This window comes from Oncorhynchus masou, chromosome 28, assembly GCF_036934945.1.
Source record: "Oncorhynchus masou masou isolate Uvic2021 chromosome 28, UVic_Omas_1.1, whole genome shotgun sequence".
Lineage (NCBI taxonomy): Eukaryota > Metazoa > Chordata > Actinopteri > Salmoniformes > Salmonidae > Oncorhynchus > Oncorhynchus masou.
In genome coordinates, this window is record NC_088239.1 from 57,819,885 (window position 1) to 57,845,440 (window position 25,556).

The 25,556-nt window shown below is 42.3% G+C and overlaps 1 protein-coding gene and 1 pseudogene across 1 annotated transcript in view; one reads left to right on the forward strand and one right to left on the reverse strand.

Moving 5' to 3' along the window:
• The window catches only part of LOC135517965 (astrotactin-2-like), a 569,522-nt gene that overhangs the window by 303,547 nt on the left and 240,419 nt on the right, over positions 1-25,556 (forward strand). The window contains exons 14-16 of the mRNA XM_064942708.1: positions 9,924-10,048; positions 11,121-11,225; positions 13,294-13,473. Of these exons, the coding sequence (XP_064798780.1) occupies positions 9,924-10,048; positions 11,121-11,225; positions 13,294-13,473 (410 nt within the window). The remainder of the gene's footprint in view (positions 1-9,923; positions 10,049-11,120; positions 11,226-13,293; positions 13,474-25,556) is intronic.
• On the reverse strand, positions 13,420-23,483 carry LOC135518468 (E3 ubiquitin-protein ligase TRIM32-like; annotated as a pseudogene).

The window sequence follows — 25,556 nt, forward strand, 5'->3', positions numbered from 1 at the left end:
GGATATGCAATTGGCTGCTATGAAGTACAAGGTATTCAGAAAGTATTCAGATCCCTTGACATTTTCCACATTTCATTACATTATGGCCTTATTCCTAAATGGATTAAATTGTTTTTTTTCCCTTGTCAATCTACACACAATACCCCATAATGACAGGTTTTTAGATATTTTTGCACATTTATAAAACATTTAAAACTGAAATATAACATTTACATAAGTATTCAGACCCTTTACTCAGAATTTTGTTGAAGCACCTTTGGCAGCATTTGAGGCCTCGAGTCTTCTTGGGTATGACTCCACAAGCTTGGCACAGATCCTATCAAGCTCTGTCAGATTGGATGGGGAGCGTCGCTGTACAGCTATTTTCTGGCCTCTCCAGAGATATTTGATCAGGTTCAAGTCCAGGCTCTGGCTGGGCCACTCAAGGACATTCAGGAACTTGTCCCAAAGCCACTCCTGCATTGTCTTTGCTGTGTACTTAGGGTTGTTGTCCTGTTGGTAGGTGAACCTTTTCCCCAGTCTGAGGTCCTAAGCACTGGAGCAGGTTTTCATCAAGGATCTCTCTGTACTTGCTCTGTTTATCTTTCCTCCGATCGTGACTAGTCTCCCAGTCCTTACTGCTGAAAAATATCCCCACAGCATGATGCTGCCACCACCATGCTTCACTGTAGGGATGGTGCCAGGTTTCATCCTGAAGTGAGGCTTGGCATTCAGGCCAAAGAGTGCAATCTTGGTTTCATCAGACCAGAGAATCTTGTTTTTCATGGTCTGAGTCCTTTAAGTGCCTTTCGGCAAACTCCAAGTGGGCTGTCATACCTTTTCCGGAGAAATGGCTTCCGTCTTGCCACTCTACAATAAAAGGCCTAATTGGTAGAGTGCTGCAGAGATAATTGTCCACCAAAGAGAAACTCTGGAGCTCGGTCAGAGTGACCATTGGGTTCTTGATCACTTCCCTGACCAAGGCCTTTCCCCCCCGATTTCTCAGTTTCCCCAGGTAGCCAGCTCTAGGAAGTGTCTTCCATTTAGTAAAAATGGAGGCCACTGTGTTCTTGGGGACGTTCAATGCTTTGGTTACCCTTCCCCAGAGCTGTTCCTCGACACAATCCTGTTGCGTAACTCTGTGGACAATTCTTTCGACCTCATGACTTGGTTTTTGCTCTGAAATGCACTGTCAACTGTTGGGTATTATATATTATATACATTTCCAAATCATGTCCAAACAATTGGATTTACCACAAGTGGATTACCATTTTCTACATTGTAGAAAAATTGTGAAGACATCAAAGCTTTGAAATAACACACATGGAATCATGTAGTAACCAAAAAAGTGTTCAACAAATCAAAATATATTTGAAATTTAAGATTCTTCAAATAGCCACCATTTGCCTTTCACAGCTTTGCGACACTCTTCCATATGTGTTATTTCATATTCTACAATGTCAAAAATAGTACAAATAAAGAAACACCCTTGAAAGAGTAGGTGTTTTCAAACTTTTGACTGGTAGTGTATGTTTTATTTAATCAATATAAGAATGAGGCTGTAACGTAACATAATGTAGAAAACGGGAAGGTGTCGGAATACAGTGCCTTGAGAAAGTATTCAGCCCCCTTGAACTTTGCGACCTTTTGCCACATTTCAGGCTTCAAACATAAAGATATAAAACTGTATTTTTTTGTGAAGAATCAACAACAAGTGGGACACAATCATGAAGTGGAACAACATTTATTGGATATTTCAAACTTTTTTAACAAATCAAAAACTGAAAAATTGGGCGTGCAAAATTATTCAGCCCTTTTACTTTCAGTGCAGCAAACTCTCTCCAGAAGTTCAGTGAGGATCTCTGAATGATCCAATATTGACCTAAATGACTAATGATGATAAATACAATCCACCTGTGTGTAATCAAGTCTCCGTATAAATGCACCTGCACTGTTAAAAGCGCAGAGAGCATCATGAAGAACAAGGAACACACCAGGCAGGTCCGAGATACTGTTGTGAAGAAGTTTAAAGCCGGATTTGGATACAAAAAGATTTCCCAAGCTTTAAACATCCCAAGAAGCACTGTGCAAGCGATAATATTGAAATGGAAGAAGTATCAGACCACTGCAAATCTACCAAGACCTGGCCGTCCCTCTAAACTTTCAGCTCATACAAGGAGAAGACTGATCAGAGATGCAGCCAAGAGGCCCATGATCACTCTGGATGAACTGCAGAGATCTACAGCTGAGGTGGGAGACTCTGTCCATAGGACAACAATCAGGCGTATATTGCACAAATCTGGCCTTTATGGAAGAGTGGCAAGAAGAAAGCCATTTCTTAAAGATATCCATAAAAAGTGTCATTTAAAGTTTGCCACAAGCCACCTGGGAGACACACCAAACATGTGGAAGAAGGTGCTCTGGTCAGATGAAACCAAAATTGAACTTTTTGGCAACAATGCAAAACGTTATGTTTGGCGTAAAAGCAACACAGCTCATCCCCCTGAACACACCATACCCACTGTCAAACATGGTGGTGGCAGCATCATGGTTTGGGCCTGCTTTTCTTCAGCAGGGACAGGGAAGATGGTTAAGATTGATGGGAAGATGGATGGAGCCAAATACAGGACCATTTTGGAAGAAAACCTGATGGAGTCTGCAAAAGACCTGAGACTGGGACGGAGATTTGTCTTCCAACAAGACAATGATTCAAAACATAAAGCAAAATCTACAATGGAATGGTTCAAAAATAAACATATCCAGGTGTTAGAATGGCCAAGTCAAATTCCAGACCTGAATCCAATCGAGAATCTGTGGAAAGAACTGAAAACTGCTGTTCACAAATGCTCTCCATCCAACCTCACTGAACTCGAGTTGTTTTGCAAGGAGGAATGGGAAAAAATTTCAGTCTCTCGATGTGCAAAACTGATAGAGACATACCCCAAGCGACTTACAGCTGTAATCGCAGCAAAAGGTGGCGCTACAAAGTATTAACTTAAGGGGGCTGAATAATTTTGCACGCCCAATTTTTCAGTTTTTGATTTGTTAAAAAAGTTTGAAATATCCAATAAATGTTGTTCCACTTCATGATTGTGTCCCACTTGTTGTTGATTCTTCACAAAAAAATACAGTTTTATATCTTTATGTTTGAAGCCTGAAATGTGGCAAAAGGTCGCAAAGTTCAAGGGGGCTGAATACTTCCGCAAGGCACTGTACTTTCCGAATGCAAGCTAAGTATGCATGTTGTCGACTTCACTGAGGCCATAAAAGCTTAACTTCACCCCGGACCACCTCAAGTTCCATTGACTTCTCATGCAGTCAGGTTCTTCATGAGGCTCAAGAGAGGGAAGTCTGGAGGATTTAACCAAACAGCACATGACTCATAGGAGATATGTGTGGTCGGAAAATATCATTTAAATTGTACATAATCTAGTTAAACATTGCATTTCTACAGTAATACATATTTAAATATTCAAGCATTGCGCCCCGTATTGAGTCTCGTATTATTCATAAGCCTGCCTATTTAAATGAGGGTGTCAGTGTTAGGAGTCGCTCCGAACATATCTACACGAATAACACAAATACAAGCAGCCAGCTACAGAGGAGCAATTCCCGGAGGCTGAAGTGAACAGGAGAGAGAGAGTTTCCAGAGTCAGTGTGTGGGTAATATCAATTTTTTATTATGGTAATGCACCGCCAAATTATGTATGACAGCGGTGGTGGTGTACTGTAGCCTAAGGAGCAAAGCAACAAATTGTGGTGTTGAGTTTCGGCTGCTAGGTACGTGGGTGTGTGACAGGACTCAGGGCTCTCTCAGAAAGGGGATGGATAAATTAGTACACACGGTTTGGGAGTGTTTATCCCTCAGTTTACGCTGTTGTTGAAGTTCACTGCAAGGTTGAGGCTGACTGAACGATATGCAATGCATTCTCCATTTAAAAAGCACATCAAAATAATCCCAGCATTTTCATTTGTTTTCAGAACTCATAGCAATATAGTATTGTGTGTCACTATGCTAGGAGTCAGACTGCCAGGCGATATTGTATTGTGATTCATTTAATATGCATGGCTCCTTCACTGTGGTTCTTAGATTTCCCTGTACAGAAAAGCCCTTGGAAGACATCTGGTTAAAAGGACTAGATGAGAGAATATAATAACCTGTGATATCTCTGATGATTTCTATTGGGGCCTGAGTGCTGCTCTGATCCCCTTACCAGAACACATGTGGTTTAATAAAGATTCACAACCGGCCTCACTTGTTCACACAACCATTTGTTCAACAGCTACAGCTGCTGGCAGCCATAGTGATCATTGCCCTCGTTCTGCTTTGAATAGTTGCCCGTGTGTGGTGAAGAGACGGAGCTCCTTCAGCACATAACATTGTCAGCCTGTAAGCATTTTATTCACTGTAAAGAAAGTGATTATGGAAAAATAAGGAATTGAAGGGCCTCCCCAGGCTGTATTGTGGCGGCACACAAGTGGCCCAGCGTTGTCCGGATTAGGGGAGGGTTTGGCATGCTGAATTCGGTCGCAAGTTGTACAGTGTTTCCTCCAACACATTGGTGCGGCTGGCTTCCGGGTTAAGTGAGCAGTGTGTCAAGAAGCAATGCGGCTTGGCAGGGTCGAGGACATATGGCTCTCGACCTTCGGCTCTCCCGAGTCCGTATGGGAGTTGCATTGATGGGACAAGACTGTAACTACCAATAGGGGAGAAAAAAGGGCAAAAAGTACAATATAAAATAAGAAGGAATTTAAGAGTCAATTAAAGGATTGGGAATTTGACTTCAGAAGGGTTGGCACAGCTGGGGATACAGGGGAATAAATTATTATATATTATATAATAACTTTATACTCATTAATGATTATAGAGTATGAAGGACAGTGTTCTCAATGTTATCTCAGGTTGCCCAATCGCATGTCATCAGGCAAATTGCTGAAACCTTTTAGGCAGGGCCAAACCTAACATAGCAGGCATAGTAAGAAGCCAGAGCGCAGCCCACACCTTTGATTGAAAATACTGTATCCCTGCCAATGCCGATAGGGCATTATTATATACACAATACAGAGAAAGAGTAGCCTCTAGTGGCCGAGATTCACATTGCACCATGTTGAATCCCCCTCCTTCTCCTCATGAATTCTGTATTAAAGGAGTGTATAAAGAGGTGGTTTTGGACTCTATGATTATACACCCATGTGAGCACATCATCCTTCCCCTTGGCCAATATCATTTATTAAGGGTCGATTTTAGGATGCCGAAGCAACTCAATTTGGCAATGGATCATTTCACCAATGCTTGGAGGACATCTTAAGAGGGGAATTACTGTAGTGTAATGGAGCTGTAAGATATAACTTACACATACACACACACATTATATGCACTTAAAAATGCTGCACATGATATCAAGGACATTTTTGGTGGTCTTAAACCAGTAGAAGGCTTAACTGGTTTAAGGTTCCATGATAGAACTTAAAAGCCACACATGTTTGTCAGAGTACATACACTGAGTGTACAAAACTTGAGTTCCACTCCCTTTTGCCCTCAGAACAGACTAAATTTGTCGGGGCATGGACTCTACAAGGTGTCTAGCATTCCACAGAGATGCTGGCCCATGTTGAATCCAATGCTTCCCACAGTTGTGTCAAGTTAGCTGGATGTCCTTTGGGTGTTGGACCATTCTCGATACACACGGAAAACTGTTGAACGTGAAAAACCCAGCAGCGTTGCATTTCATGACACACTCAAATCATTGCGCCTGGCACCTACTACCTACCTCGTTCAAAGGCACTTAAATCTTGTGTCTTGCCCATTCACCCTCTGAATGGCACACATACACAATCCATGTCTCAATTTTCTCAAGGCTTAAAAATCCTTGGTTAAACTGTCGCCTCCCCTTCATCTACGCTGATTTATGTGACAACAAGAAGGGATCCTAGCTTTCACCTGGATTCACTTGGTTAGTCTATCCCATGTTCCTAATGTCTTGTACACTCAGTGTATATTTTAAATGCAGAGGAGGCTGGTGGGAAGAGCTATAGAAGGATGGACTCGTTGTAATGGCTGGAATGGAACGGTATTAAACATATGGAAACCACATGTTGACGCCGTTCCATTTTTTTCCATTCCAGTCATTACAATGAGCCTGTCCTCCTACAGCTCCTCCCACCAGCCTCCTCTGTTTAAATGTGACGCAGTAGACAGGTATGTCTGCATCTCTAAATTAATACTACTATTCATCACCCTTTTCGTAAATCCCATATTACTTTCTCTCTTGGAAGTGCCGTGTAGATACTGAGAGGGAGTGAGCCTGCTGAATGTATGTTTGCTCGAACATGAGCCCCTGAGTGGCAGCAAGGAAAGGCCAAGGAGAAATGCAGAGAAAGTGTGTGCCTTTCAGCCTGTGTTTAATTGGTATACATACATTGTTTTCTTATTAAATCCCCCTCTCTGGATATAAAATCAATATGGACACACACACACACACACACACACACACACACACACACACACACACACACACACACACACACACACACACACACACACACACACACACACACACACACACACACACACACACACACACACACACACACACACAGAGAGTAGCTCTAGTGTGACTGGAGCTGGTATGGTTGCTCAGAGCCCAGAGGTGCCTGACTGCCTTTATTGCCAACAGGATGTGGGAGGAGAGGTAGAGAGAGGAGAAAGAAGAGACGAAGAAGAGAAAATGAACATCTCAGAGCCCAGACAGAGAGTGAGAGTCACCAGGGAGCAGGCTGAGACAGCAGAAAACAATTGCTGCACGCTATTCTCATCCGCTCCAAGAGCTTCTCTTCTGCGTTTAGCGAAGGAAACATGCAGTCTTTGGTGGGTGGTGGGAAATGGAATGTCTCGAACAAAACAGATTCGAATACTCTATGCTATTGAAGTCTGAGGAATTGTGTGTGTGTGCGTGAGCGTGCAGGAGAACAGGGAAGCAATTCAGGGAGTAAAAAGAGTTACAGAAAAACAGGAGAGAGAGAAATATAAAAAGTTGTTGAAATTTCCACATCGAAGCGTGGGCCTGCATATTTATAAACAATGCACCTAGAGATGTCGGATCTTAATTTGAGCCAGTTTGCTACAGCAGGAAAATGATCCTGTAGCAACAGGAAATGTGGATTAGAATTAATGTATATTTTTGTAGGGGTTGATACATTTTTCGTAAGGGAAATAAAGTCTGAAATTTCAAAGTGGAAAATACAAACTTCATAAGCTTTTTTACACCACACTACAAGTTTTACATTTCCTGCATTGCCGTAATTTCCTCTGCAACAGTGTGATCAATTTAAGATCCTACATCTTGTCTCATTGCTACAACAACGTGTGCTCAACTCAACATGGAAGCCCTTTTCTAAATGGAGAGAGTTTATCCCATTTGGAGGCATGTACTGTATGTAAGCAGCACAAGGATAAGGCTTGGAAGGGCAGCTTAGTCTCAGCTCCCCTAATGAACACACAGGGGTACTGAATGAAACATACAGGACGTAAACACACCATGCTCACCACAGTGGAACACATAGACCTCACTGTAAGCCTTGCAGGTGGCCAGCTGTGTGTGTGGGTAGAAGAGGAGAGGGGTGGGGTTTGTGTGTGTGTGTGGTGGGGTGTGCATCCAATAATACCTCATCATACCTCATTCAATCCCATTGTCTGCTTTTTATACTGGGATTAAAGCTTTTCTCAGCTGGCTAATATTGCAGTAAGTAATTGAAGCTCCTGCATTTCAGCTTGGAAACAGCTTTTCACCAACAATATTACTAAAATGACCTACTGTGCAGGGAGGAAAAGGAAGAGCCAGAGAAAAACTGGAAGTGTGTTTGGAAAGCTGGGTTAATTCTCCTCCTTAGTCCACCATTATGTTTTCTCCATGTTGGCGTCTCCTCCATCATGTTTAAAGATTTGACAAGAGCGAGCGAGACCCTAATCTCACTAAAGTGGTCTCCGCTCCACTTTATCCACTTTCCTTGAGAGATAATGACACATCTTGAATCTGCGAGTGCCACTGTGAATCTCTTTCCCATTCTTACCCCAATGTGCCACCTCTCTAATGTATTCAGTACAAAACAGTAACACTTTTCTCCAATAACGAGCAGCAAAAATACCTCTCGCTTCCCTGCTGCTCTCCCGGCCAGAACACAAGTCCACTGCAAAGTAAATAAAGGAATGAATAAGGCGCCTAGGTGGGTGACAAGGACACAGTCTTGTTTGGGTGTGAAAAATCCATAAAGCTTCATATTGTAGGGGCCGTGCCTCTCTGGGTTCTCGCCCCGTGCCGCGCTCCCAGCTCTCTGATTTAATTTGGTAATCGATATGGTTTCGGTGAGCAGCCAGTAATCTTTTTACAGCACCTCCTGTCCTCTGCTTTCCACTCCTCTCTGCCCTTGAGTTTCCTCTGCAGTCCTGGGGTAAAAGGAGGCGGTGATTGCCTCTAACGGGCTCTGCGGTTGGGGGGAAAGCTCTCTTGAAAGTCAATGAGAAGGGGGGATGGAGAGGGGGTAGACACAGTAGACAGTACTCCAGACAGAATAAATGAAAGTGAAACAGAGCGAGAGAGAGGGAAGAAATTAAAAAGTGAAGTAAAAGACAATCTCTGTGTTTCTCTGTGTGTCTGTTACTATGTCTGCTCTCCTCCATGGCACCATAATATGCAGCACAATAGCTCAACATGGCCATGAGTATTGCATGAACTGCATCACAACACTCACTTGTGTTTTTCAGTCTGAAACTGGAAGGTCAGATTTAAAGAAGGGTCATTGCATTGGAGTAGTACAAATACAGATTTCTAGGTTTGTAGATTGTGGTATTGGACTTGCCTCTTCCTCCCTTTCCATCTAATTTCTCAACCTCTCCCTCCATCCCTCTCCCTAACTCCTTCCTTCCCTCTCTCGTATTCCTTTTCCAGCTGAGAGAGAAACAGAAGTGAAGAGGCTTCTCTCCCTGCAGCTACCTGTCCTGTTCCCAGTCTGTCGCTCTCTCTCTCCTTCCTTCCTTTAGAGGGCAGCCAACCGGCACACTCTCTCACACTTCAAAGTCAGTCAATTCCCCCATACTACTGCAGCCAGGCACTGGTCTCTTTTGGAGACTGTCCCCACTTATACCTCTACAGTATCACACTGCAATGGAACATCCTTGTATGCTGTTGAGGGACCTGATCCAACCAGCGAGTTGTAGTACCATGAGTTTTTCTGGAACTGACCAGGAAAACCCCACATTCCCAAACCATTGCATTTATCACTCTTGAATTGTATCTTGTAGCTTCAACTGTGAACATTCATTTTCTTTAAAGCCTCTGTAATCCTTCCTCCCCAGACATTGTGATGAGAGACAGGGCCGGCTCTAGGCATAAGCTGTTGCTTAGGGCCCCCGGCTGATATGGGGCCCCCGACCTACAGTCACTCAATTAGAATTGCATGAAATGTGTTATAAAATTGCTAAAATATTATCTCCGCTCCATGGAAAAATGTGTAGAATTGCAGCAAACTTGCTTTAAAATGGAAACATTTTCTCTGCATCCTGACGAAAGCAGGGCTATGAAAGTTTTTTGCCTGCGGGATGGGGGTCCTCCCAACAAATTGACGTGTAAAGCCCCCAAAAGGTTAGAACCGGCCCTGATGAGAGAATATGAAGGTGTTTTTTGATCTGAGAATCTCTCTCCATCTCTCCATGCAGTGTTAGTTGTCTTGCACTGTGTCTATGACTATCAGGTTGCACCACCTGTCCCTCTCTGTTGGAGCTGAAACACAGTGGAGAGAAGGGATGATGAATGATGAGATAAGCCGCGCTATTGCACTAGGCACTCTGATGGAGGAGATGAAAATCCAACAGTGTCTCACAAGGCTGACTGTTTTTTGTGTTTTTCTTTCTTTTTTTGGTTTTCTGTCTCCCTTGCGCTCTCTTTCAGGGACAACAACTTCATCAAAGACTTCCCCCAGCTAGCAGATGGACTGATGGTTATCCCGTTACCTGTGGAGGAGCAGTGTAGAGGAGTGCTGTCTGAGCCACAGTCCAATGTACAGCTCCTCACAGGTGTGTGTTTGTGTGTGTGTACACGTGTTCGCCTGCCTCATCCATCTTTGTACACTCATACCAGTGTGTACAGAAAATATCCTGTACGTAACCTATATTTCATCATCAAATATCCTTATTTTTTCTCAAATGTTCCTTCCAAAAAAATGTAGGAGTATCTACTTCGTCCAGGTTTTACAGTAATTTTCCAATTACAGCTGAATTTCCTGTAAGCTCAATACTGAGAAATCATGCATCATTCTCTGCTCAGTAAATCCATAGGAGTGACATCAGAGTGCAGGGTCAGCGAGAATGACACTGTTCCCAGTGCATTGTATTGTGCTATTGTTCCTGATATCCCAAAGTCTCTTCAGTAGGCACACACTCACTTGCATACCACTCCAGGCCCTCTAAAGGCTGACACCTGCACCTTCTTCACCCCGTGTTCCCTTCCCACATCCCCTGTGGGGGCCGAGACGACTCTGTCAGTTGGCTTGAAACCGTACCTCAGGACTACTCCCTAATCCGTCCATTAGCTGAATTGGCTGCAGCACTTCGCTCCCCGTTGGCCTGTGACTAGTTCCCAGGAGTGTCTGCTACTCCTCTCCACACACACACTGGGAATAAATAAGTGTTTTAGGTTTAAGGGAGGATTTAGTTGTTGTTCTCTTCGCTCCTGTGTTCTAATGGCCCTGTGTTGTGCCAGACTCATATGAAAGTTTGATAATGCAATTACGGAGGCGAGATTGCTCTCGCCTTAATGCTGGAAATTCAATTGGAGCTACTGCGGCCGTCTGCCATTGATTACACACGGGGTGGGAACTTTTGTACTAAGAAAATGGTGTTGTTGAAAACAACAGAATGTACACTGTACACGGACAGTTTGTGTGAGGGAGACAAAGCTAGCTAATGCACTTCAGGCAGTTACAAATGTGCTTCTATAACTCAAACTCCGACACAAATGATCCATAGCTTTCAATGCATGGTTAATGTGAAACTGAGTTATTTACTCAAATCTTATGAAAAAAATGTGGGTCTACTCATATTGTGGAAGTTATTCAGAACTAGGTTAATATGTCTATGTCCATTGCAGGTGATGCTAAGTTCAATGAGGCTATGGGCTACCCCATGGTTCAGCAGTGGAGAGTGAGGAGCAACCTGTACAAAGTCAAGCTCAGCGCCATCACCTTGTCTACAGGTACGAAGCAGACCAGGGTTCAAATACTATTTAAAATACCTTTCACATACATTTCGAAGTAAGTATTCAGATTTGTTTTATTTGGAAGGACAAGTACTTGAATGTTGGAATGTATTTGGAAATACAGTTGGAAAGTATTGGCATGTACTGTATTTGAAAACTCAAATATATGCCATTTACCAGATGCTTTTATCCAAAGCGACTTAGTCATGCATGCATACATCAAAAACCCTCCCTTGCAAGTATTTGAAAATAATTCAAATAGTAGGCTATTTATAGGAAATTATTTGAAAATACTTTTAAATAAAAGTAGTTGTTTCAGGCCACATTATTTGAAAATACTTAAGTACACAGAAAATAAGTATTTACAGTGCCTTCAGATAGTATTCATACTTATTCCACATTTTGTTGTTACAGCCTAAATTTAAAAAATCTCACCCATCTAGACACAATACCCCATAATGACAAAGTGAAAACATGTTTTTAGAAATGTTTGCAAATGTATTGAAATGAAATACAGAGCTTGAAGAATTTTACAATATAGGTGTGCAAAGCTCAGGGGTGTGAATACTTAAGTCTCTAAGAGCTTTGCACACCTGGATTGTAAAATTCTTCAAGCTCTGTCAAGTTGGTTGTTCATCATTGCTAAGACAGCCATTTTCAAGTCTTGCCAAAGATTTTCAAGCTGATTTAAGTAAAAACAGTAACTACGCCACTCAGGAACATTCAATGTTGTCTTGGTAAGCAACTCCAGTGTATATTTGGCCTTGTGTTTTAGGTTATTGTCCTGCTGAAAGGTGAATTTGTCTCCCAGTGTCTGTTGGAAAGCAGACTGACCCAGGTTTTCCTCTAGGGTTTTGCCTGTGCTTAGCTCCATTCCGTTTCTTTTTATCCTGAAACACTCACCAGTCCTTGCCCAAGCATACCCATAAGATGATTCAGTCATTACCATGCATGAAAATATGGAATGTGGTACTCAGTCATGTGTTGTTCGATTTTCCCCAAACATAACTCTTTGTATTTAGGACATAAAGTTCATTTCTTTGCCACATTTTTAGCAGTTTTACTTTTGTGCCTTACTGCAAACAGGATGCATGTTTTGGAATATTTTTTTTTCTGTACAGGCTTCCTTATTTCACCCTGTCATTTAGGTTATTATTATGGAGTAACTACAATGTTGTTGATCCATCCTACATTTTCTCATATCACAGCCAATAAACTCTTAACGGTTTTGAACTCATTGTAAAATCTCTGAGCGGTTTCGTTCCTCTCTGGCAAATCAGTTAGGAAAGAAGCCTGTATCTTTGTATTGATACACAATCCACAGTGTAATTAATAACTTCACCATACTCAAAGGGATATTCAATGTCTGCTTCTTAAATGTTTTACCCATCTACTGGACCAATAGGTGCCTTTTGTGGGTCATTGGAAAACCTCCCTGGTATTGGTGGTTGCATCTGTGTTTGAAATTCACTGTTCAACTGAGGGACCTTACAGATAATTGTGTGCGGGGTGCAGAGATGAGGTAGTCATTCAAAAATCACGTTAAAACACTTGTGACTTGTTAAGCAAATGTTTCCTCCTGAAATTATTTAGGCTTGCCATAACAAAGGGGTTGAATACATATTGACTCAAGACATTCCAGATTCTTATTTTTATTAATGTCAAAATGTTGAAAACCATAATTCCACTAACATTATGTGATATTGTGTGTAGGCCAGTGACACAACATGTAAATGTAATACATTTTAAATTCAGGCTGCAATACAAGAAAATGTGGAAAAAAAATCTAAGGGTGTGAATACTTTCTGAAAGCACCACCGTATATATATATTTATTTGAACCCAGGTCTGGTATGGAGTGTTAATTTACTGTCCTGTTTCCTGGTGAGCCTATTTAACTACTACTACACTACATCATATTGTACTGAAAAGGGAAAACAGAGGGAAAACCATACAGGATAGTACTGTATTTAGTGCATTTACAAAGCCCCCTTTTTTTGCTTCAGCTATAATTACAATTCCATTTGTTCCACATTATTTCCCCTCCACACTTTCCTGGTTCCCAGGCTTCTCCAAGGTTCTGAAGACACTGACTGCAGAGAGCACCAGAGAGGAGCTGCTGTCCTTCATCCAGCAGTATGGCAGCCATTACGTATCCGAGGCCCTTTACGGCTCCGAGCTCAGCTGCACCATCTACTTCCCCAGCAAGAAGGCTCAACAGCAGCTCTGGCTGCAGTACCAGAAAGGTGAGAGGGGGAAACTGCATATGATGCACATGTCACAAATAATACTGTAATCAGTGACCAATTTAGACCCAGGGATCCAGGCGAGTAGACTATCAATAGACGTAAAATTGGGGGGGGCAAAATGGGGTTTATTCAATATGGTACAATTTTCAGGACGCTGCAGATAGAATTATGATTCATAGCAGACATGATTCCTCATTTTTAACTCGTCCTAGCCCCTGGGACAGAGCCGAGAATAGCCTCTCGGAAAACCTTCGGTAGCATTTCATAATTCATTTCATAAACATTAGGCAAGACCTGAAAGAGCTTTTGTACAGTACTATGCTGTGCCACTGAGACCTTCAAAATGGAATTGGACAGACATGGTGAGGGCTGTGAATAGGATGAAAATAGTGTATCTTTTACCAAATAAATGGATTCAAAGTATGTACTGTAAACACCGGAATACAAAGACACATGCCTTGAATTATTTATGAAAAATTCCGTTGCTGCATCGCAGATATCGCAAGTATTTACCGAAGGTATTGCACAAAGTGTTATTACTTTTCTAAATGTTCACATTACAGTGAAGTCAGTGTTCTTCCTACAATGTAAATTCCTGCCTGGAAAATTCTCCAAAGAGAATCTGAAACCCCAACATGCACAACTTCATTCATGTTGGGTTTATTGCACTAAATAGATGACATTACAAACATGAAATTGAGACTCGCGTTACACAGAAACTCATCTGATATGATAGTAACACACACACACACACTGTAAAGTCACTGCCTCCACCAAAGGCGAAACTTCTGAAAGACACATGGGTTGGTTCAACACACACATACAGAAACAGAACACTCAGAAGACCCAGTAGTATAACAAAAAATAAAAACTCAAGAGGAAATAGGCAATTCCATGTAGGTCTACAGAAATGAAGGCTGTCCGAGTTAATCAGTTAAAGGCCCAGCGTAAATTCATTTATTTTTGTATCATATTGTGCAACTGTTGAGTTTGTATTTTCAACAAGAAACTATCAGGAAATATCTACACAGGACCTTCTAAAGCAGCTGATTTGCATGGGCGGGAGTTTATGCCATCCTTGTATCTGTACCATTATGGTGTCTGTGACAGCCTCAATGGCACTGCCCATACTATCTCCATTTTAAAGTAGTCTCCAACAGGGGCACAAGGAGGGATCAGCCAATGAAGTTGGAAGTCTCACCCAGTTGACTATATTAGAATGGTGGAAGTCCTCAATGGCGCTGCACATGCTAAAACTGAATTCTGGCCACTAGAGGCCTCTATCATTCTTTATGTGTGTGCTTTTCATTGTGGCGTCACCATTCCGTAAATATACCAATAATAGTGAGTTCCCTCAAAAATAAAAATGTATTTTGCCCATTTTTTTGCCCATTTTAATGTAAATCTTGCAGTAAGGTCCTTATTTGATATTGATATGAAAATGGCTACATTGGGCCTTTAACCCAAGTTAAATTACAAAAAGTTAAGTGCACACATTTTTTATGTGATTAATCGCATTGTTTGAAAGCGTTTAAAATCCACTGAAAATATCCCAAATAATCTATAGAGCTAAAAACAACAATGCGATGTCAAAACAACTTGATAGAGGTTAAAGAAAGTGCACTTTATTAATTTACCAGATTTTGCTTACTGTTACTTTGGACAAAATCAAGACATCGATATTCTTGTAATGCTTTTGGTATAAAACATCTTCAATTACAGCCCAATTTGAGCAATTTAAAATGTTTGCCATTAATCCAAGCAAATCCTGCAATTAACGTTATTTTTTTAATGTAAAAAAAAAAAAAATCACCATTAAAACTGACAGAAACAGTCTTGTAATAGTTAAGTTTGGAATATCTGTAATGATAATTTGAGAAATAATTTTGTAGTGACAAGGTTAGCATGCTGCCTGACATGATATCCTGAATTTAAATCCTTTGGTGTGTTGACAAATATGGTTTCACAAATGTCTCATGAGAGTACAAGAAATGAAAACACACAATCACTGAAGAAATTGTATGTACGTATGGAAGTTTAAAGGAAATAGCAATGACGAACTTGATCAAATGTCTCTGGAGGTGTTGGCAGAATGTTTTAAACTTTTACAGTGACATTTTCTGTATCTGAAATAAAGAAAACATTGGAAATTGTTATAACCTGTAGATCATTTCAATTCAATAATAGTTTGCTTACTTTTTCCGGAACTTAATTATGCTGCACTACCCGCGAATTCTGAAACATTGTAAAAATATAAAACTACAGTAGGCCTACTTACAGTGGTAGCCTACACACTTCAGTGAACAGATACACTGTCTGCTAAATTATACTATATATTCTAAACCGCGCTACCTTTCGGGAGCACAACGCAAAATACTTTTAAATAAAAGCCAATCAAATAGGCCCGATTAAACCGAGAGATGTTAATTTGTTGTAGTCTAAAGCTACTTTAGGAATATGAACCCATCATGGCCAGAAAAACAAAAAAAAGTGGAAGAATTTGTTCAGCAATGACTATGAAAATATGTATTATGTTTATAAAATAAATATTGTTTACGCGAGACATTTGACAAAGACGTAAAGGAAAAAGTTGAAGCATCTGTTCGAGCGTTAAACTACGCTCCGGATCGCATAGAGCAAAACACTTGAAATAGCATTTTTATTTACTACTGCGAAATGGGTCCAATTAAATAAGAGATCAGACGTAGGCGACAGGCTACTTCGCGTATGAAACCATCCGTCAGAAAAGGTGAGGAATGTATTCTGCAACAATCATGGAAATCAAACAATTAATAGGAAATATGCCTATTTCTACTTATTTTAGAATAAACTGTGCATATTGGATGGCTGGGTTATAGCGATCAAGTCCATGATCCCCATCCCTATAGATTTAAAAAAAATTAGAGGTTTGATTAGACCTGCCTTCTAAATTGATAAAGGCAGCCTGTAAGCGCAATTCTTTTTTGCAATACATTTTCTTGCCAGGCTTAGTAAATAGAAAATATAATTTTGTACAGCTGTGACAATACCAGTATCAAAAATAAATCCAATGGCAAAAATAAAATAAAAACAATGCAGACCAAGCTCTTTGGTCCTGTAAAATAGCGTTCTATAGATTGGAAAATAATGTGACTCAATGACAACATAATGTTTGTCTAATGAGTATCGCAATACAGGTATCAACACGGCCCTAATATTGTGTACAGTACAGCAGTTAAAATATTAAAAATGTTGTGCGTTGATTGACATACCAGTTTCCCCCCACCCCCAATGTGACAACACTTATTGTCGTCTTTAGTGCTGTGATCCATCAAATCAACGAGGCAGCTCACATTGTAGATAAACACTGTCCTGGTTCCAGTGTACTCCTAGCCAGTCCCACTGACTGACTGGGGATCAGTAACTCATTATATGACCTGCTAAGCACCGACTAGAAATCAGATCATGGAGGAGCAAAAGCTGTTTGGAATGCAGCCATTTATATTAAAAAGTGACACACACACACACACACACACACACACACACACACACACCATTGGATTTGTAGTTTCTTAGCACCTAGCAGGTGGAGAAGCGTCTCCTCTGTGGGTACGAGTAGACTTTCACACAGTGGTCCCAGCAGTCCAGCACCATCAGCTGTCCTTTCTCAGTGACGGCCACGCCCACAGGGCACGTCAGTCCCTCCTGGATGAGCACGTTAAAGCCGCCCTCTTTGGGGAACTGCAGGATCTCATTCCTGCCACTGTCCGTCACCACCAGGTCCCCGTTGGCATCTATGCACATTCCCGTGATGCAACGGAAGTCCTCTGTCTCCGAGAAGAAGTGTCTGAGATGCTTGCCCAGCTGGTCGTCCGTCCCCACCGAGCAGATGGAGAAGCCCCCCTCCAGGTGGTGCTCATTATGGCGGTTCTCAATGTTCAGGCCCAAACCTTGGGTGAAGTAGATGGTGCCCGATGCGTCGCACGTCACAAACTTGGGCCGCACTGCCGAGCACAGACGGTTGTAGAAGACTACGCCCACTTTGCGGTCCACGGCCAGGCACCAGAGCTTGCCGCCCTCCACGCCCGATACCACGAACTGACCCGTGGGCATGGCTGCAATGCCCCAGGGCTTTATTAGCTGGTTCTTGTGGCAGGCCACGCAGTGGCCGTCAATGGTGTACACCTTGACTGAGTTGTCGTAGTTGTCAGTGACCCCAATAAGGCCCTGCGGAGTGATGGTGATGGACAGCGGGATGAGGTTGGGCAGGTCGATGCTGCTGGGGTTGCGATGGATCTCCCTCTGGAAGCCCTTGCAGTTGAAGATCTGGATGCGGTAGTTCCCCCGGTCGGCCACTAGGACTTCGCCCTGTGGGGTTACGCAGATGCTAACCGGTAGGTTGAACATCCCCGGCAGGTTGCCCTTGCAACCCATCCATGGACTTAAAGTTGCCCGGGGAGGTACACACAGCCTCTTCTACAGACATTAACATATCAATGTCTCTATACAGGTCCAGCGGGGCCCCTACAACCCCCATGGTCCCGCACATGGCATCAACCCCATCCCCAGTGCTAAACTCCAGCAGCCCCTCATCAGTGTTGACGGTGCAGGGCTTGGTGATGAGCTGATGCTGACACGATGCTCTGTCGTCACCAGCTCAGGGTCCTGGAGCTTGAGTAGCATAGGCAGGTCCAGGCTGCTCCTCAGGTCTAGCTCCTCCTCATCGTTTCCCCCTCCAGCAGGGTGATGTCGCTCTGCTTCACCCGCATGGTGAGGTAGTCGCATCGGGACACCACCTGCACTTCAGCCAGGTTCAGCAGGTATGTCTGCTCCTCAAGGATGTGCCCATTCAGCTTTTCCACCTTGGCCATGGAGGCAGCGAAGGCCTGCCGCTAGTGCCCCAGCTCCTCCAGCAGACGCAGCTCAGCCCGGGCATACTCCTGCTGCACTGCCCGGGACTTCACCCGCATGTTCTTTGTCACACTGTCAATGGTCACTTTTTTCTGCTGGATATGGTCCATGGCTTTGTGGAGGGACGCCAGATTACCGCCCAGGTCCTTCTGGTGCTGCTCAGCAGCCACCCGGATGGGCTGGACAGCGTGGCCCTGCTGCAGGTGGCCCTCACTCTTGAGCACAGTGAGGTTGTCAGCCAGCTGGGAGAAGCTGCTCATGCGGGAGACCCTGCTGCAGAAGAGACAGCGCACGCCGTTGATGGTGCTCGCCAGCAGCTTCTGCAGACACTGTCTGGCCACACTGCAGGAGCTTGGGCCTCAGCTGCTCCTGGTTGAAAGTCTCCAGGCAGATGGGGCACTCCAGAACCTCCCGGAGCAGGTCTGGGTCCAGAGCTGGTGAAGCTGCCGCCGTCGTGTTCACACCTGAGGGGAGAGGAATAAAAGATAAAAGGACATCAAAGGTTCAGGCTGTGGCACAATCACTATGGAAGTTCTAGTCTAGTGCCTGGTTACATTGTGTTTAGGATAATTGTATTTACTCTCTCCGTGGTTAGTGAGAAATAGATGTCATTGTTGTAAAAATCTGTGTGCTTCATTTACTATCATTGTTAATTGAAATATTGAATTATTTTATATATTATGGCTATTTCCCCTATGGTGGACCAAGTATTATTAAGTGACACAGACTAAAGTATTGACCACAAGAATTACAGGACATACACTGACGATTTATTTACTATAGTCATCACGGTCTCACAAAATTGATGGCTTAAAACAGTCCGTAGTGGGACAAAAACATCTAGAACTGGGGTTTTGACACTCGGTCATAAATCCAAAAGCCATGACAAGAGGAAGCATCAACAGAATAATTTTCCATGTACAGTGGGGCAAAAAAAGTATTTAGTCAGCCACCAATTGTGCAAGTTCTCCCACTTAAAAAGAGAGAGGCCTGTAATTTTCATCATAGGTACACTTTAACCATGACAGACAAAATGCGGGGAAAAAAAATCCAGAAAATCACATTGTGGGATTTTTAATGAGTTTAATTTGCAAATTATGGTGGAAAATAAGTATTTGGTCACCTACAAACAAGCAAGATATCTGGCTCTCACAGACCTGTAACTTCTTCTTTAAGAGGCTCCTCTGTCCTCCACTTGTTACCTGTATTATTGGCACCTGTTTGAACTTTTTATCAGTATAAAAGACACCTGTCCACAACCTCAAACAGTCACACTCCAAACTCTACTATGGCCAAGACCAAAGAGCTGTCAAAGTTCACCAGACACAAAATTGTAGACCTGCACCAGGCTGGGAAGACTGAATCTGCAATAGGTAAGCAGCTTGGTTTGAAGAAATCTACTGTGGGAGCAATTATTAGGAAATGAAAGACATACAAGACCACTGATAATCTCCCTCGATCTGGGGCTCCACGCAAGATCTCACCCCGTGGGGTCAAAATGATCACAAGAACGGTGAGCAAAAATCCCAGAACCACAAATCCTCAAATCCTGCAGTGCCAGACGTGTCGGTCAACCTCTAGCTAGTAGTCACTGTGAGAAACATATACTGTAACTCAGGGGCTCCCAAACTTTTTCACTCGGGGACTCCCTTCCAACATTGGGGAACACCCTGCGCCCCTGCGTGAGCACCGCGTTTATTTCTATGGGCAGAAGCACTGTCCATGACACAAACTGTTCAAACATCTCGTTGGCGGAAAGAATTTTGCAGGTTTAAAGCTTATTTCCTGAAATTCTACACATTTTGCAGTTGTATAGAATTGCAAGAATTTACTTTACAAACACAGCAAAAAAACAGAAACCTCCTCTCACTGTCAACTGTGTTTATTTTCAGCAAACATAACATGTAAATATTTGTATGAACATAAGATTCAACAACTGAGACAAACTGAACAAGTTCCACAGACATGTGACTAACAGAAATTGAATAATGTGTCCCTGAACAAAGTGGGCGTCAAAATCAAAATTAAGTCAGTATCTAGTGTGGCCACCAGTTGCATTAAGTACTGCAGTGCATCTCATCCTCATGAACTGCACCAGATTTGCCAGTTCTTGCTGTGAGATGTTACCCCACTCTTCCACCAAGGCACCTGCAAGTTCCATGACATTGCTGTGGAGAATGGCCTTAGCCCTCACCCTCCGATCCAACAGGTCCCAGAAGTGCTCAATGGGATTGAGATCCGGGCTCTTCGCTGGCCATGGCAGAATACTGACATTCCTGTCTTGCAGGAAATCACGCACAGAACGAGCAGTATGGCTGGTGGCATTGTCATGCTGGAGGGTCATGTCAGAATGAGCCTGCAGAAAGGGTACCACATGAGGGAGGAGGATGTCTTCCCTATAATACGCAGCGTTGAAATTGCCTGCAATGACAACAAGCTCAGTCCAATGATGCTGTGACACACCGCCCCAGACCATGACGGACCCTCCACCTCCAAATCGATCCCGCTCCAGAGTACAGGCCTCGGTGTAACGCCCATTCCTTCGACGATAAACGCGAATCCGACCATAACCCCTGGTGAGACAAAACCACGACTCGTCAGTGAAGAGCACTTTTTGCCAGTCCTGTCTGGTCCAGTGACAGTGGGTTTGTGCCCATCGGTGACATTATTGCCGGTGATGTCTGGTGAGGACCTGCCTTACAACAGGCCTACAAGCCCGCAGTCCAGCATCTCTCAGCCTATTGCGGACAGTCTGAGCACTGATGGAGGGATTGTGCATTCCTGGTGTAACTTGGGAAGTTGTTGTTGCCATCTTGTACCTGTCCAGCAGGTGTGATGTTAGGATGTACCGATCCTGTGCAGGTGTTGTTACACGTGGTCTGCCACTGCGAGGACGATCAGCTACCCGGCCTGTCTTCATTGTAGCGCTGTCTTAGGCGTCTTACAGTACGGACATTGCAATTTATTGCCCTGGCCACATCTGCAGTCCTCATGCCTCCTTGCAGCATGTTCACGCAAATGAGCAGGGACCCTGGGCATCTTTCTTTTGATGTTTTTCAGAGTCAGTAGAAAGGCCTCTTTAGTGTCCTAAGTTTTCATAGCTGTGACCTTAATTGCCTACCGTCTGTAAACTGTTAGTGTCTTAACGACCGTTCCGCAGGTGCATGTTCATGATTAATTGATCAAGCATGGGAAACAGTGTTTAAACCGTTTACAATGAAGATCTGTGAAGTTATTTGAAATTGTATTATCTTTGAAAGACAGGGTCCTGATAAAGGGACGTTTCTTGTTTTTCCACATCTAATGTGTATTCATGTGATATAAAAATGACAAAACAATAATATCTATGGGCTAAAAAACAAATAGAAAATGTTAGCTAGACATTTGACAAGTTAGAAATATGCAATGACTAACATGACAAAAGGAACTGATGATGCAAATCCAATTTTAAAATGTCACCTTGTGCATTCTACTATTACAGTTTTCAAGAGTACGTTTAAAGCTATTTAGTGTTTCTTTAATAAAAATAAAATTATATGAGGACGCACCCCACAGTTTGGGAACCACTGATACTGTACACTTTAGCTGGCTATATAATTGAAGTGCGGGGAGTGTAGCACTGCCACTGGGTAGCACTAGCAGCAGCCAGCAGTCATTCAACACTAGATTGCTGAAGCTAGCCAGCTTTTAAGTGAACAACTTATCAGAATCAGTTCGCTAGCTACAGACAACCAATAAGTGTTCTGCCTAGCTCGCTAGTTAGCTATACGAATGCAGCGACCTTAGTTTGTGTTATTGTGCTGCCAATGTGTTAGTTAGCATAACAGAGATTGCTCCAATCAAGCTGTCACTACACGGCCAATGCAAATGACAACCGCAGTAGCTGGTTACGTGCAATTAATAATTTCTAATATTGTGGCATGATGCTGTGTTGACTCTAGCGCAAGCTGTGCTAGACAGCTTGAATAGTGGGAGGCCTCCCGAAATCGCGATGTGACTTCCTGTTTGGGGCAGTCCGGAAATAATCCATGATTGAGTCCATTTTAAAAGTCAAGCATTCACATTTATATACTAGCTAAAGCTCTAGTTTTATTTGGTTGAAATCTTACCTTGCAATGTCAGGTCTGTCAAGGCACAGGGGATGGTAGGTCTACTGCGGTGTTGACGTAACGCCCGCAAATACTTATTTCCCACCCACCTCTATTTTCATTGGTTCTTGCAACTGCAGCTGGGACAGGGTCCGAAGGTGGTTTGGCAGTTATATTAGTGTGGATATTTATGGTACATGAAGTTTCATAATATGATGTATTGAATACTGTAGTATAAAATGTAATGTATGTTAATTTGTATAATACTGTCTCTAGTTTTAGTATAGAAACTACATTAATATAATGGCCAATGCGTTATACATCATTTGATTATTTCTGCTTTTTGAATACTTTGAGAATTTTTCCATTTTGTACACCTCTTAAAATCCTGGCTGCAACAGATAATAGATTCACTTTAAAATAAAATCCATCAATCAGTGAAATTATGTGAGCCGTTTGAGAGCATTGCAGGCTTTATATGAAATGTAATATGATGCTGAAACAATATACACAATAAATTAGGACAGTACGAAGACATCTTGATGTATCCTTTGAAAGTTAAAAAGCATCCATCTCTAGCAGTAGCATCTGTAGCATCTGCTACAGTTATCTTCCTAGACAGATGTGTGCAGCTGTTGCAGTACATATAAATAGTATATCATCTGTCCCCTAGATGGCAGCAAAGGTCTTATTTCAAAATCAATTTGTGGAGCTCTATCACAGAGGGTAGGCCTATGAATTGCAATTCAGAAGAGGAACAACTGCACATCAATAGAAATTAGTTGACAATTTCATAATGCAATCATAATGTTAAGCTATGCATTACTAAAAGGTAGATAAAAATGAGAAATGAACGTAGACTATATGCTTTCTTTAGCCTATACATTAAAACGTTTTTTTTCTCTACCTTCTCAGTAAACTTTTAATATATGTTCAACTTATTTTGAAAGTTGAAAAAACAATAGGCTTTAGACTCACAGAACAGAAACCTGTTGTGCTGTTACTGTGATTGTGCTGCAGCTGTGCCATGTTCAAGTCGGTGGTATTAGGAAACATGAGTCATCTTTGTTTTACAACAACAAACAACTGTCCACATCTATATCTCTCCCTCATCATCATGTGTGTATTTCATTGTAATTTCTCCTGAGCTTGCTTTTTCACTAATAAAATGCATACATCCACCGACTGTGGAGAATGAATAGGCGATATGATTTGGACATGTGCCAGAGGCGTTAAAAGGCCAGATTGCACGTCAAAACACTCCTGAATAGAGAGACTTTATGGGGCAATAATAGCAATGCCAACACCAACAATATCTGTCTGAAATTAGCACAGAGATATCAGACACTTTGCAGGGCAACAATTATGACCGGAGGGGAGGTTCTAAAGAACATACTGTATCCACCAAGGCTCATTATTTTTATATATATTATTTTATATATATATATATATATAGAGAGAGAGAGACTGACTACAGTTGTAACGCAGCCAGTCTTTCATTCAAAACTTGTCATTGTGCATTCATTTTGATTGTAAGCATCTCTCACCACACAACCATTGATTCATAATATAAGTTAATTGTGAAATGTAATGAGTACACTCTTTTAATTGCCAAAACACAACATAATGATATTTTCAAAGTTGTAGTTTTGCCTACCAGTTTTATCTAATGGCAAACGATGCAAATCACCCATAGCAGTGCTGAAAGTAATATGCTACAGTACTGTAAATGACAGTAGATTACAGTTTGCACATTACGCAACACACTTACTTACATTACCCAACAAAACTGTCAGAAAATCTAGAATTTCCTTAATATATATTGAATGGGAAAATCAAAGATGTGATCAATGAAGACATCCTCTACAATCATTAATGCAACATTTATTTAATTTTGTTCAGATACAATTGCAACATAGGTGTACTGTCTATAATTAAATGTAAGAAATTAAATGAAACAAATGAAATGAATGAAAATTAAAAAATATATGTTTAGCACGCATTCATTTCAATCATGCTTGTCTTGAGCAGTTGGCCATGAATTATTTTCGAGTGAATGTCCTCATTGTTCATGCACCGTGGGAAAAACCTTTTGGCATGGTGAATCCAAACTTGACATTGGTCTGCATTGATGTCGTCACATGCCTCATCCATGGCCAGAAGGAGGATGGCACGTTCATGGGGATGGCGATCGTACACCTTCCACCTCCATGCTGAAAAATAATCCTCAATAGGGTTGAGGAAAGGAGAGTATGGGGCAGGTATAGGGTCACGAATCGGGAACGGGCCCAAACCATGCCTGAACCACTTCTGCATGGTGGATCCTGATATTGTCCCACACAATGACATAGGTGACCCTTTCACCTTGACAAGCCTGCTCAATTTAATTGAGAAACACAATGAGGTGTGCAGAGTTGTAGGATCCAAGTCATGGCCTACTTCCTACCATACCATCTTCAGAGATAGCTGTGCACATGGAGATGTTTCCCCCACGTTGTCTAGGCACTTGGACGGTCGCCCGTTGGTCAATAAGGTTCCGCCCAAGGCGCCAAGTTTTGTCCAGGTTAAAGCCCGCTTCATCAACAAATATTAACTTGTAATGGTTCACAACTGCATCAAGAACCATCACCTTCTAAAAATATATTTTGGTTAGTTATTTTTTACAATATAGTTCCAATATGATATTGTGAAGTAGCATGTGCATCAAATAGTAACAGTAATACAGTATATAGTGCTGTACCGGAACATACTTAGCCTGCAGTTGTTTCACCCAGTCGTTGTTTCTCTCAAAGCACACCAGGTAAATGTGTTTCCTGGTGCCTCTTTAGAAGGTGAGCGATTGTTGGTAGGCTGTTGGATGCCTCATTGGCAAAGGTGTCATTGTTCTCCTCAATGGCCTGCTTTATTTCAGACAGCCGTACTGTACGTCATTCCTGGCCCTCACCCTTTCCACCATTGCCCACTTCTGCTGGTCGGTCAGCACATGGCAACCACCATGGGGACTTCTGTAAACTCTGAGGGTATAAACAGAGTATACTGTCAATAGATCATACTGTAAGAATACTGTAACAAGTTTAGTGAATGTACATGCATTACAATATG